The 13,264-nt window shown below is 42.6% G+C and overlaps 1 protein-coding gene across 1 annotated transcript in view; it reads left to right on the top strand.

Annotated features, from left to right (window-relative positions):
• Positions 1-13,264, top strand: part of SPO11 (SPO11 initiator of meiotic double strand breaks) — an 883,213-nt gene that overhangs the window by 245,932 nt on the left and 624,017 nt on the right. The window contains exon 5 of the mRNA XM_069201619.1: positions 8,497-8,605. Coding sequence (XP_069057720.1) covers positions 8,497-8,605 — 109 coding nt within the window. The remainder of the gene's footprint in view (positions 1-8,496; positions 8,606-13,264) is intronic.

Raw genomic sequence — 13,264 nt, 5'->3', positions numbered from 1 at the left:
GTGGTGGTGTTCACCCAACAATCTCTTGGTGGGGATTCCTTTCCATCAACAGCCTCCAGCTCAAACCATCGTAACAGATGCATCGCTGCTCAGATGGGGAGCGCACATGGATCATCTTCGAGTCCAAGGCAAGTGGTCACAGAGAGAGAGTCTCTATCATATCAACCTGCTGGAGCTTCGCGCAGTCCATCTTGCGCTCAAGGCCTTCCTACCTTCTCTGAAAACTGAAACTCTCCTCCTCCAGACAGACAACGTGGCCACCATGGATTACGTAAACAAACAAGGAGGCACCAGGTCCAGGATATTATCCAGAGAGGCTCAGACAATCTGGCATTGGCTTCTAGCCAGGAACCTGTCGCTAGTGGCAACGCATCTGCCGGGCAGGCAGAATGTTCAAGCGGATGCTCTCAGCCGCGTAATGGACGAGAACCACGAATGGGTATTACACGACGACGTTGTTCGTTCCATTTTCGCACTATGGGGTACCCCCTCTATAGACCTATTCGCAACCCCAGAAAACAAAAAATGCCAAAGCTTCGCCTCCAGATATTACCATCCAGGGACACTGGGGAATGCCCTGTGGATAAGCTGGTCAGGAGCATTTCTTTACGCCTTTCCACCGCTTCCCCTGATACCGGCAGTCCTCCAGAATCTATCCAATGCTCAATCCAAAATGATTCTAATTGCTCCAGAATGGCCACGCCAATGGTGGTTTCCAGACCTTCTGCACCGGTCACTCAGACTGCCTCATCGTCTGGACCTTCTCACGAAGTTCAGAGGGCAGATATCTCATCCCAACCTCTCATCGTTGAGTTTGGCAGCATGGCTCCTGAGTTAGTGCAATATGGACACTTGAACCTACCTCAGGACTGTATGGAAATCCTAAGAGAAGCAAAGCGCCCTTCCACACGATCGGCTTATGCATGCAAGTGGAAAAGATTCTGTGTGTGGTGTTTGGACAACAACGTTGACCCGGTATCCTGTGGAGAGGAAGCTATCCTGCCATACTTGCTAAGTTTGGCAAAATCTGGTTTACAATTGACATCACTAAAAGTGCACTTGGCGGCTCTAACGGCATATAGAAAGAGCCCCTCTCAAACCTCCTTTTTTAGGATCCCAATTATCAAGGACTTCCTGGAGGGCTTAAAAAAGGTTTTCCCTCCCATTAGGAGGCCATCTCCTCCATGGGAACTGAATGTTGTCCTATCGCGTCTCATGCTACCTCCGTTCGAGCCAATACATAAAGCATCACTTCAACATCTCACGTGGAAAACTGCCTTTCTGTTTGCAATCACATCAGCGCGTAGGGTCAGCGAAATCCAGGCCCTTTGCGCTCAAGAAAACTACACGGCCTTTCATTCTGTGAAAGTAGTGATGAGGATACATCCAACATTTTTACCAAAAGTCGTTTCCGACTTTCATGTGAACCAAACCATTTCATTACCGACTTTCTTTCAAAATCCAACTACCCCTGCCGAGAGAACTCTGAATTCTCTGGATGTAAAGAGGGTTTTGAAATTTTACTTGGACGGGACAAAATGCTTGCGTAAATCACAGAAGCTCTTTGTTAACTATGGTTAGAACAGGGTTGGGCACGCCTAAGCAATCATTATCCAGGTGGATTGTTTCATGTATACTGTTGTGTTATCAGTTAGCGAACAAATCTCTTGGTGGCAAGCCAAAAGCCCATTCTACTGGAGGGAAGGCAGCTACTGCTGCCTTAATGAGAAATATCCCTTTGGCAGTGATATGCAAGGCAGCCACTTGGAAATCGGTCCATACCTTTACACAGCATTACTGCCTTGATACAGGCCCTAGGGCAGATGCGCAGGTTGGACAGGCCTCGCTTAAGAATTGATTTGCATGATTCATGTTTTTTCAGTATTATTCTGTCTACTCCACCGCGGTTATGGGGATGGGCTTGCTAGTCTATTCAGTGCTTATGACTATACATGGAAATCCCCTGCGAGAGAAGGAGAGAAAGTTACCTGTAACTCCAGTTCTCTCGTAGGGGTATTTCCATGATAGTCATAAGCAAGCCTCCCTCCTCCCCGGTGGAGTTGACATAGAAAAAGTTGCCATAGTAGTATCGAGGTTGGTACTCCAGCAAATGTTTTTTTCCTTCATATCAGGTTACAAGCCTTCAAAAAGAACTGAGGCAACTGCCTTTTGCTGTGCATGATGGGATACAGGAAGACTTTACTTTCTTAAAGGCACAGCTCTATTTACATTCTGTATAATGGCAGCCTACGGGCTACACTGCCCTGCATTGTTTTATTCTCATGAGAGGTGTAAATAAAGTATGAGAATGTATTTTTTATTACATTTCTACAATAAATAGGTGTTTGAACGTGAATTTACACTGCAGCTGCTTTCTTTTCAACAATTTGGCCTGTGTAGCTGTTCACATAGGCTGCACAGTGTTATTCTTAAGTGGTTTTTGACAGACCTTTTTCAAAGGGCTGGTATCTGCACTTAAGAATATGCTTCACATCAGTGCTCCGGGGTCCCCGCAGGCGCGCAGAACTATTCAGTGCTTATGACTATCATGGAAATAGCCCTACGAGAGAACTGGAGTTACAGGTAAGAAACCATTCCATATGATGGTATACCATCGCTGGCAAAAAAAGATTCTATTCACTTTGATAGTGCTAGCAGTGGTTATGTCATTCATGAACTCAACTGCTAGCTATCTAGTATGCACATCCACCAGGATTAAGACAAATCTCAAATTATGCAGAAAAGCATATATAGGACCTATAAAGTTCATTCACGTTTTTTCAGGGTTGAACCAAATCGTGTGTGAACATCAAAACCTTCACCAACCCTTAACCTTTCTCTCGTTCCTTACATGCACTACACTCCCGCATCTATTTTGTAACTTCATGACATATTCTAGGTCACCCCATTTTGAATAGGTTGCCCCAAATGTCCTTTGTGCGTGAATGTCTTTGATGCACAGGCTCATAGACTCTCTACCTCAAAATATAAGAGGTTATAAACCTTCATCCAAGCATTAGCATATTTTTCCCCCTTTTAGGGACAAGTCATCTAATACTTTACAAAATGGTCTGACCCCTACTCTTACATTTTTCTCTATTGAATATCCATTCTTCAACAAACATTTAACTTCCTTGGTAATTGACAAATTACACTCCACTACCACATATTCCACACTAGTTACCACCTCACCAAAGTCATCATTAATTGTGTCTAATACATATGTCAAAGGTAACCTCCATAAGCAATCCACTTGCTTGTTATTCCATCCAACAACATATATCATCTTATATTGTCAGATTTCCAACTGTGACATTGGTGTAGATAATCGAGCTGGCACATTGCTGGTTGTTTCTGGCAGTAACACTCGGAATAGAGTATTGTGATCTGTGTGATAACCACTTCAACATCCCACGCTCATATATCCTGAAATAATCAATAGCCTATGATGTAGCTAATGCTTCCCTCCCTGTGGTGGAGTAAGTACGTTCAGATTCTGTCAGAGAAGAACAGGCAAAAGCAACAGTCTTTTCCAAACTACCTTTGAACTGAGACAAAACCACCACAATTTCCTCCCTAGTTGCATCCACTGTTACACACGTTCTTTTTTTGTCATCAAAAGCAGACAGGCAACATTTTTGCATTAACTATTTCTCCTTTCACTAATTCAAATGAGTTGTCTTACCATTTAAATGTTTTTCATTCCTCAATAGAGTTTTTAAAAACTCAATCATGAAAAAATCTTTACAGGCTTTGCATAATATTGCACAAGGCCAATAAATGACCTGAGTTCATCTTTGTCTTGGAGTCCATGAGCACCCTTTTCTGGCTTCTGGAAAATAATGTTTAGATCTGATAACTTTTTCACAAATGGTGTATCCTAGGTACTCTACTTCTACCTTTAAAAACTTGACATTTACCTTCCCGCAATGTCATCAATCCTCTACTCAATGTGTCCAAAACTTGTTTCAGTATCAAATTGTGTTCCTCCACTGTCTTCCAAAAAATTAATATGTCATCTTGGTATAAAACAATTTGTTCCTGATCTTTAATTATGGCAGTCATCGTACAGTGGAATATACTTATAGTTGAGGCAAATGCAAATGGTAATGCTCAAATTGATAAACATCTTCGGTTGTTACAAAGGCTGTGAGTTTTCTTGATCTAGCTATAGAAAAGTACTTTTCTCCTTTTAACATTAGGACCATTTCCTCAATGTTAGGCAGTGGAAAACTGACAACAACAATATTTTGATTAATAATGCGATCTTTAGTTTTCCATCTGATTATTTCATTATAACTATTGGAAATACCCAGTGAGTAGATACTGCAGGGACAGTTATGTACTCCTTCACCGTGTTTTTCAACATCTGTCTCTTCTTTTTCCTGATTATGAGGAGGATTCTCCTAGTCCCATTACAATGATTTACCATAGAGCCCATTCATTCAGTATGATTTTGTGAACATATTCTCTTAATGTTCCTAATTTCCATTCAAAAACATCTTTGCCATTATTCTCAATCTCTTCGACATCTGTGCCACCATCACCCTTATTTGATCTTTAGCCCTTGGATTTATAATTATATTGAGGTCATAGTGATTAACCCAATCAAGTTTTGGAGGTCCTGATTTTCCCACATATATTTTCCTTTTTACTTTCCTGTTGTTAAATTCTGTCTCAGCCCAAATGTGTGCCAACACATTGATATTACTACCTTGATAAGCCATGGGACTATTGCCTTTAGGTTCTGCAATGGACCTTCTCTATATCCTCACCACAACTCTTCTACTGCCTACTGCAAAATTCCTACTTTGACCATTGCAGATTAATTTAGCCTTTGTTCTACTCTTTCTTCCAGGATGTTCTTCAAACCTGCTTATAATTAATACTATTTTTGTATATTTGCCTTTGTCAATAAATCCTACATTACTTTTGTTTTTTAAACTACACATTCTTGCAAAATTACCCCTTTTCACGTATTTCCCTACAATCCTTGTTCAATGAAAAACTTTTTTTTGATTCCAAATTGTGATACGTACTTCCACACCTATTGCAGAATTTTGCAAATTTGAAACCCCTTTCAACTCCCCTTGTCTTGTTATTTCTACCCTACCCCCACCTGCATTTTCTTTTACACAACAGCTACAGCATTTCTATACTATCATCACAACTATGACCAGTTACAGCAGCTTAGCCTTCTTTACTGCATGCACCAGTGTCATTTTTTTCATGCATACACTTGACTCTTCAAATATTTTGTGAATTTCTGTGACCTCTTTTAATGTTCAGTTTTTCACTGCCCTCAATCTTTCTTGTATCATATTACCAAAACATTGAACTATGTATTGATCTGTCAAAGTACCTCTGTAACTGCAACAAATTGACGCTACATTGTCATTTATTGCCAATTCTCTTAGGTGAAACAAATTCCCACTCTCATTCATTCAGTCTTTGAGGCTTTGTAAACAATTTGTGGCTAGTCAATGCAATATTTACAGCATTGGCAAATATTGTTTCAAGCTGTTTTTTGTCTATTTTATACACATCCTGAGTAGTCTGTCCTTAGTTATCAAACGTTGTAGGTAGATGGTTAAGTATGTGCCGCCCCTCCTTGCCCAAGGCATTTCATAACAAAGTCATTTTCCTTTATTGACTGATGTTCTGACCATTCAAGCCTGCTAGGTAGTTTTCAGGATGTTCAATCCACTCCTCCCACTCAATTGAGGGAGGACCATGATTAGATAAAAGTGTGGAGGGTGATTGACAGAATGGTTACTATCCATAATGGACTATGGATATTAGTGCAATGCAAGTTCTACATTTTATAGGAATTGTATTAATCACCAGGTAACAGTATTAGGTACAATGTAAACTAGTAAGATTATGTTGGCCTTTTCTTTATTTCAACAAACATTGGGTGGAGTTAGTCTGTGGGACAGCCGGTCTGACTGTGAGTAAGCTCTAACTGATCATCTGTATTGCATCAATCACCAGCGGCAGTGTCATTCACATGAAGGTGAGTAATTTCATTTATATGTGCTCAAAGTTTGTATAGCCTCAGCAGTTTCTGAAGAGTTCTGTGTTCGTGACGCTGTTGGCCATGCTTACAATTGCCATGCTGTTGTCTGTACTTGCACTTTGGCTCATGAATGAGTTCTTGCGTTGATGTAAACTGATGGTAAATGACAGGATGAGTCCAAGTTATTTCCCCACAGTTGCATTTATATATTAGGAAGCTATAACTTGTGGCCTAAAGCAGTGGTGGCTGACACTCAGCGGGCGGTGGCAGGGCAGACTGGGTGCAGGGGAATACATTTTTTTAAAAAGAACTTACCTTCTGAGGAGACGTGTTTGTCTCCCCTCCGTCCTCGTCCTCTTCATGGTTTACACAGGATCCCAGCCCATCCTGATGCAGCTGTCACCAGGATGACAGCAGCGTTGTGATTGGTCTGAGCAGTTGCGTCGCTGCTCAGACTGGGAGTGGAAGCCTGGGCATGTTTTCCACTCGGCTGTGCAATACAGCCGGGTAGAGAACATGCAAAGTGTGCATGTCTGTTTGGCCAGGCCAACAGGACAGGCCAAACAGACATGTGCAGCAAAAGCCCTCCTCCGGCCCCCTCCCTCCAGCCCAGTCACACCCCTTACCCAGGAAAAATAATATTATAATAACATTGCGTTATTATAATTTTATTTTTCCTCTCCCGACAATCCAGTGGGGTGACACTCCTCTGCCTTAGCTGAGGAGCTGCCCCCGACCTAAAGTTACTACAGCACGAGTTACAGTTTCTTCAGATAAGTGTAACTATAACAATGACCGGTCCTCTGCTTTATTGGAATAAACCAGCAATGAAAAACGTCCCCGGGAGTAATCAGCATTTCCACAATCCTAACATCAGCACAATATTATATGATGCTTTCTTCTGACTTTCTGTGGAATTGTTGAAGTAATAGCACACAGTTCCTTCTTTTTATTTTCACACACAGGTACTCTCCAACATCCCCTGTAGTAGTGGCCTGCTGTCTACTGAAGCTGGCACTCGTTGCCAAATTATTGTTAAGGATGACGCTCACTTGTCAGCAGTTTATGTGAGTTTAATCTTCTTGCACCAGACATACAGAGAGTCTTCTCAGCCAGCCAATAGAGATCCAACTGACGCGGTCCTCCTTGGTGACAGTGGAACTTATGATCTAATAATGTTCCATAAAGCTGTAAACTACAACAGAAACTTTAGAAAAACATTATTTTCACAAAAAAACGGGAACAAGTGTTATAGAGAGAAAATAGGGAAGCACCTGCATTCGGTATTAAGACATTTCGCATTTTATGTAAAGTCTTCCATGTCACTTGCCCCAGCCAGATCGTGACATTTTCCTGCTCACTACTCATGAAAGAAACACTTTTTATTATTAATATAGATGCTGTTGAGATTCAGAAGAGAAAACCTCACAGGTTTCGAACGATCCCAGTCCCTCGTGTCCAGCTTGATAGTTGGAACCAACAAAATAATTGATCAGTGAAACACGAAAAATTTGATTCAGAGTGCAGAAAACAATAAAAGCAACTCGTGAAAATTATTTATGAAAATAAACACAATTCCACTTGTAAGCTCCCACTAGCAAAGAGACACTACAAATATTACACTGGAAATGTAATTGTGGAGCTGCAGAGTTTTTCTGCACACATTTGAATTTGCCACATTTGCAGTGTGCTCCGTTATCTACTGCATAATTTGGAGAATCTTACCCAGAAACAGCTTTGAGCTCAATCAGATCATATGTTCCTAACATTGCTGCGCACTGGGTGTGATCCTGGTCAGACTATTTATGGGAGTTCAGTTTCTCCTCAGCTATTGGTTCTGGCAGTAGGCTCTTATTAAGCAGGAGTAAGAGGAAACACGAAAGGAGGTAGAAACATGTTCACTAAAGTTACAATATATTTGGAAGAAAGAAACCGCAGAACAGTGTGGATCTTAGCCAATGGCAAAGAAGCATGGCATTGGCCATAATTCAAACACGGAATATCGGTACCCTACCCTGATTCCCAGAGTGTTGTAACAGTCGCAATTGGGGTGAATTGATTGCCACATACCGTGATCCTCGTTCTGCAGCAGCATGAGCAGTGATTGTCATAGCTTGTTCCATGTCCTTTCATATTTAAGCTGTGTCTTAGGGAGAAGAGAATACTGTCATTTAGCACACTATGTTTCACCCCTTAATAAATAGTGCATTGTTGTTTGTTTTAGTTTTGGCTCAGTAATGGGCAGACTGCAGGCCTCTATAACTATATACATAAATAGCATGCTCGGTTAAAACCAAGATGACCACACGCCTAGGTGCACATTGCGAAAAAGGTCTTATTTCATCTTGTTGATAGTTTATTGGTGACATTTTCTGAAGTCGCTTGCACTTTGATGTATTCCAAAAAAATATGAAATTGTTACTCTGTTTATGAGAAAAATAAAGCAAATGAATCGTTATGTACTTGTTTCCCAACAGAGACATTTATTACAGGGATGTGCAGTTATTTGGCACCCAAAGTGTTGTGGACAACATTGTCAATGACATTTCTTGTATGTTGAAAATACCCAGGAGAAGTCTGCACGTTGTAAGTTGCTGCATTCTATTTGTAAAATGGCTGTGTTCTGCTATGTCATCTAAATCTCCAAAGTGTTTCTCTCTTAAATAGAAAAGCTTTTTTTCACCTTAAGGCAAGGAGCAGTGGTACATTATAATAAAAGTTAAGAATATTTTCATTTGGGTAGGCATGGGGGTGGGCCATCTGCTTATTTCATTCCACCGTGTGAGTTATTGTTTGACCTGGCTAAGAATGACCTGACTCTTGCAGCACTTACATAAACCTCTGCATTACGTAACTTAATGTCTACTTATTATATGGTGAGCCAGAGGTGGAGTAGTGTCACCCCGTGGTTATTGCCTATAAAAAGATAAATGTTTCTTTTTATCTTTTTTGAAACTTTTGATGTAAATGGCGTGCGGCAGAAATAAAACCAATGGGATGGTATAACAGTTAAAAAAGACGGACGTTCTTCCAGACTAGTTTATACACACATCTTTGATATTGTTTATGTTCTCAGTTTTGTTTAGATAGTTGTTTCCTTCAGTGCCCTCTTTTCTTTCTTGTTGGTACCTCTGCTATGCTAACTAAATTATTGTGTGCAATCTAAATTGAGCCATATTTGTTTTGTAGTCTCCGTTAATGAGCAAAGTCGGTACTGATCAACAAAGAAAAAGTTACTCATCAACTTTTCCGAGCGTTTATGTGAGGTTCTTGAAGCCTGTTTAAGGCACTAGCAGGAGCGGCCACCGTCAATTTCAAGAGGGGAGAACCTGAGGGGAGGGAGGTTAAATTAAAAAAACAAAAAAAAACCTTACCTTTCCCAACGCTGCTATCCGCCTTGCACTCTGTTACGTTTGCCGTGGGTCAGGCCATTATGCACGCAAGTGTATTAATATATGGTCCGTCCGGTGAAGTGAACCAGCAGTAATAAAGAGGCCAAGGGAGCTTCGCTTGTGGCCAGTATTCTATTACCGCTGTCTGTGTGTTGTGTCCAATCCTGCTGGTACAATCACTGTTAGGCCTGAGAATAATATAACAGGAACTCAACAAATTGGCGACAAGCAGGTGCCTGTTCCCTCGCGCCCTTACCTGCTGTTTCTGTTCCTGGAAGGAAGCACTGAGTCCCAACAGCAGCTACAAGTACCTGGTATGTCTATGGCAAATATTCTCACAATGGGCTGATCCAAAGGACTGTCAAAAGTACGGGCAGCCCATATGGAAGCAGCGCTGCAGACTCTGGTCAAGGTTGAACATGTGAATGCTATCACCACAACAGCCAGGGAGAAGAAGAAAAGTCGGCAAAAGGTGGCCACAAGCTCACAAACTTGCTTTTTGTGTGGTGGCCCTTTCCTTCATCAAGGTGTATGTCCGGCCCAAGGCAAGAAATGTTCAAGCTGCAATAAGATGAATCATTTTGCCAAGGTTTGTCGTTCAGCGGTATGTTCAAAGTCCCAGAAATCTAAAACTGTTCATGTAGTGTCATCCAGACGACGATCTGGATGACGATGAAGAGGAAGAAGGGACTGTCCATGTGATACATGCTCTGCAGCCTGAAGCGTATCCTCGAAAGCGAATACCACAATGTTCCATCTCTCTTGCAGGACATAAAATTCAGGCACTAATTGATGCTGGTGCCTCAATTAACATACTGGCGCAGTCACTATTGAAAACTCTTTCCATTCAACTTCAGCTACAGCCAACATTGACTCCAGTATATGCATTTGGGTCGTCGCAACCGCTGCTATTAGCGGGGGTTTTCACAACCACTTTGTCCCATGAGGAGAGTTCAGTGCACACCAGGGTGTTTGTGGCAAAGACTGGATCTGACATGGTATTGAGCTGCAGAACGGCTGAGCAACTCAACCTTGTATTATTTGCTTTCAGTGTGCACCTCGGAATGGTGGAGAGCTTACTAACCGAATTTGGGCATCTTTTTGAGGGGATTGGTTGCCTAAAAGACCGTGTGATACGGTTGCATATTGATAAATCCATCCAGCCGGTGGCATTAAAACACCGCCGCGTAGCATTCCATCTGCGTCCGAAGGTGGAAGAAGAGCTCAGAAAGCTTGAGCAGGCTGACATAATTGAGAAGGTTGATGGTCCCATGCCCTGGGTATTACCAATCGTAATTGCACGGAAACCCAAACAGCCAGGAGAGGTGAGGATCTGTGTCGACATGCACCTGCAGAATGTCATCATTAAGGGAGAACGTCGTTTGACACCTACCGTGGATGACATCGTTGCGGAGATGGCAGGATCACAATGGTTCTTGAAGATGGATCTGCACACTGGATACTATCATCCCATGCTACATCCTGACTTTAGAGGCATAACTACTTTCTCCACTCATGTGGGTCTCAGAAGGTACAAGCGTTTGAGTTTTGGAATCTCCAGCGCAGTGGAAGTTTTTCAGGACACTATTTGGGGGGTGCTTGCTGGTCTACCCGGAGTATTCAACGCAAGTGATGACATTCTAGTGCACGCTCCCACCATAGAACTACATCTGCACTGTCTTCGAGTGACATTCCAAAGGCTTCAAGAAAATGGTCTTACACTTCACAGAGACAAGTGTGCCTTCTTACAAACTGAAGGGGCAGTTTTGAGTATCTTTTCTCTGGGAAAGGAGTTAAGACAGGAGCTAAGACATTCAATCAGCAGCTCCCACCAATGTGTCTGGCGTTCGTAGTTATCTGGGCATAATAAACTATTGCGGGCATTTCATCAAAAGATTAACAGCCCTGAGATCCCTGCCCAGAGACCTGATAAAGGCCAATGGGGTATGGGAGTGGGGACCTGAACAAGATGCTTCGTTCCAAGCCACCAAGTCACCATTGTCAGATTACACTACGCTGGTGTATTTTGATCCCCATAAAGAGTCGGAGTTATTTGTTGATGCCAGCCCCACTGGTTTGGGAGCAGTGTTGGCGCAGAGACAATCAGATGGAGAGTGGGCTCTGGTGGCTTATGCCAGCCATGCGTTGACAGAGACTGAACAGTGCTATTGTCAATTTGAGAAGGAGGCCATTGCGGTGCATTGGGGCTGCAGGCGTTTCCATCTCTACCTATATGGACAGTCGTTCATAGTGCATACTAATTATAAGCCATTAATACCATTGTTTAATGGATCTTCCTCCAAAGCCCCTCCACAAATAGAAAAGTGGATTCTGCAGTTGTAGGATTATCGTTTTCAAGTGGTATACTGACATGGCTCTCTTAACCCGGTCGATTACCTGTCAAGACATGCCCGACCAGCTACTCCTCGAGAGATTGCTGATGCGAATGAAGTTGAAGAGTATGTGAGGCTGGTGGTAGAAAGATCTCGTCCCTTACCTATTTCCATTGATCAAATCATAGTGGCTACAGATGGTGATGAGTATTTACAGATCGTGAGGTCAGCCGTGGAGTCTGGAAAGTGGCACACTGTTCTTCAAAATGTGGCTCTTAGGATGGGGCAGGCTCGAATGATGTTGTCCTCATTGCATGAATTCCGGACTGAGCTGGCCATATCTCCCGAAGGATGTTTGTTGAGAGGACCCAGATTGGTAATTCCTGTCTCTTTGCAGAAGTCAGTAGTGGAGCTGGAACACTGATCGCACCAAGGAATGGTCAAGACAGAGTCAAAGTTGAGAAGCAAGGTATGGTTTCCTGGGCTTGACGATTAAGTGGAACATGCAGTTTGGCAGTGTGCGATGTGTCAAGCAGTTGTTCCCGCTGAGAGTCCCCCACCTGTCATTACTGAGGTCATAAATACAATCCTGTGGTTTCAGGCCAACGCTAGTTTTGGAAGTTTGTCAGATGGTCGTCACATGCTGGTAGTGATGGACGATTTCTCCAAATATCCGGAAGTGGAAATTGTAGAGTCCCTTACTGCTTCTCAGATCATCCCTTCATTCAAAAACATCATGGCCACCCATGGGTTGATCCAGGAAATACGCACAGATAATGGACTGCCATTCTTTAGTAGGAGTTTGCTGAGTACGTACGATCACGAGGAATCATTCACAAAACAATCACTCCTTGTTGGCCTCAGGCCAATGGAGAAGTAGAACACTTCATGAGAACTCTCAACAAGGTGTTGCGGTTTACAGTAGCTGGTGGTCATAATGTTGACTGTGCGATATATGGATTTTTGAGGGACTATCGTCGGGAAAGACTCCTAGCTCATTGTGCATGAATCGACAAGTTCGAGAAACTATTCCTCATGTGCAAGCACCCTCTGAACTTCATGATCGAGTAAAAGAGGCACTGTCCAATCGGGAATGCGAAAATGACAGGATGTCAAGAAAGTGAAGAGTAAAGAAGCGGGACATCTGTGTGGGGGACTATGTTCAAGTGCGCAATAGAAGAAGTGGAAACAAGTTTCTGCTGCCTTTTGAAAAAGACCCATGGGTGGTGAGTGCCGTGAAGGGCACTATGGTTACTGCAAAAAGGAAACAGGAGACCATAACGAGAAACATTTCATTTTTTAAAGCATTCTGCATGGCTGTTGGGGAAAGGGAAATGGAACTGGAAATGTAATTGTAAATGGATCCGGACTTGTCGTTGCCCAGTTTGTGTGAAGATGGTGATTGAGAAAGACTGGGTGGTCACAGCAGTCGTTCCCTGCTCCCGAGCCCTGGGATGGTGGTTGATGACCCTCCGGTGGTTGATAGAGGAGATGCAGATATGCGGAGTTTATAAGTTACC

Source organism: Pleurodeles waltl, chromosome 7 (assembly GCF_031143425.1).
Source record: "Pleurodeles waltl isolate 20211129_DDA chromosome 7, aPleWal1.hap1.20221129, whole genome shotgun sequence".
Lineage (NCBI taxonomy): Eukaryota > Metazoa > Chordata > Amphibia > Caudata > Salamandridae > Pleurodeles > Pleurodeles waltl.
Note: the sequence above shows the minus strand (reverse complement) of the source record. Positions and strands in the feature narration are given on the sequence as shown.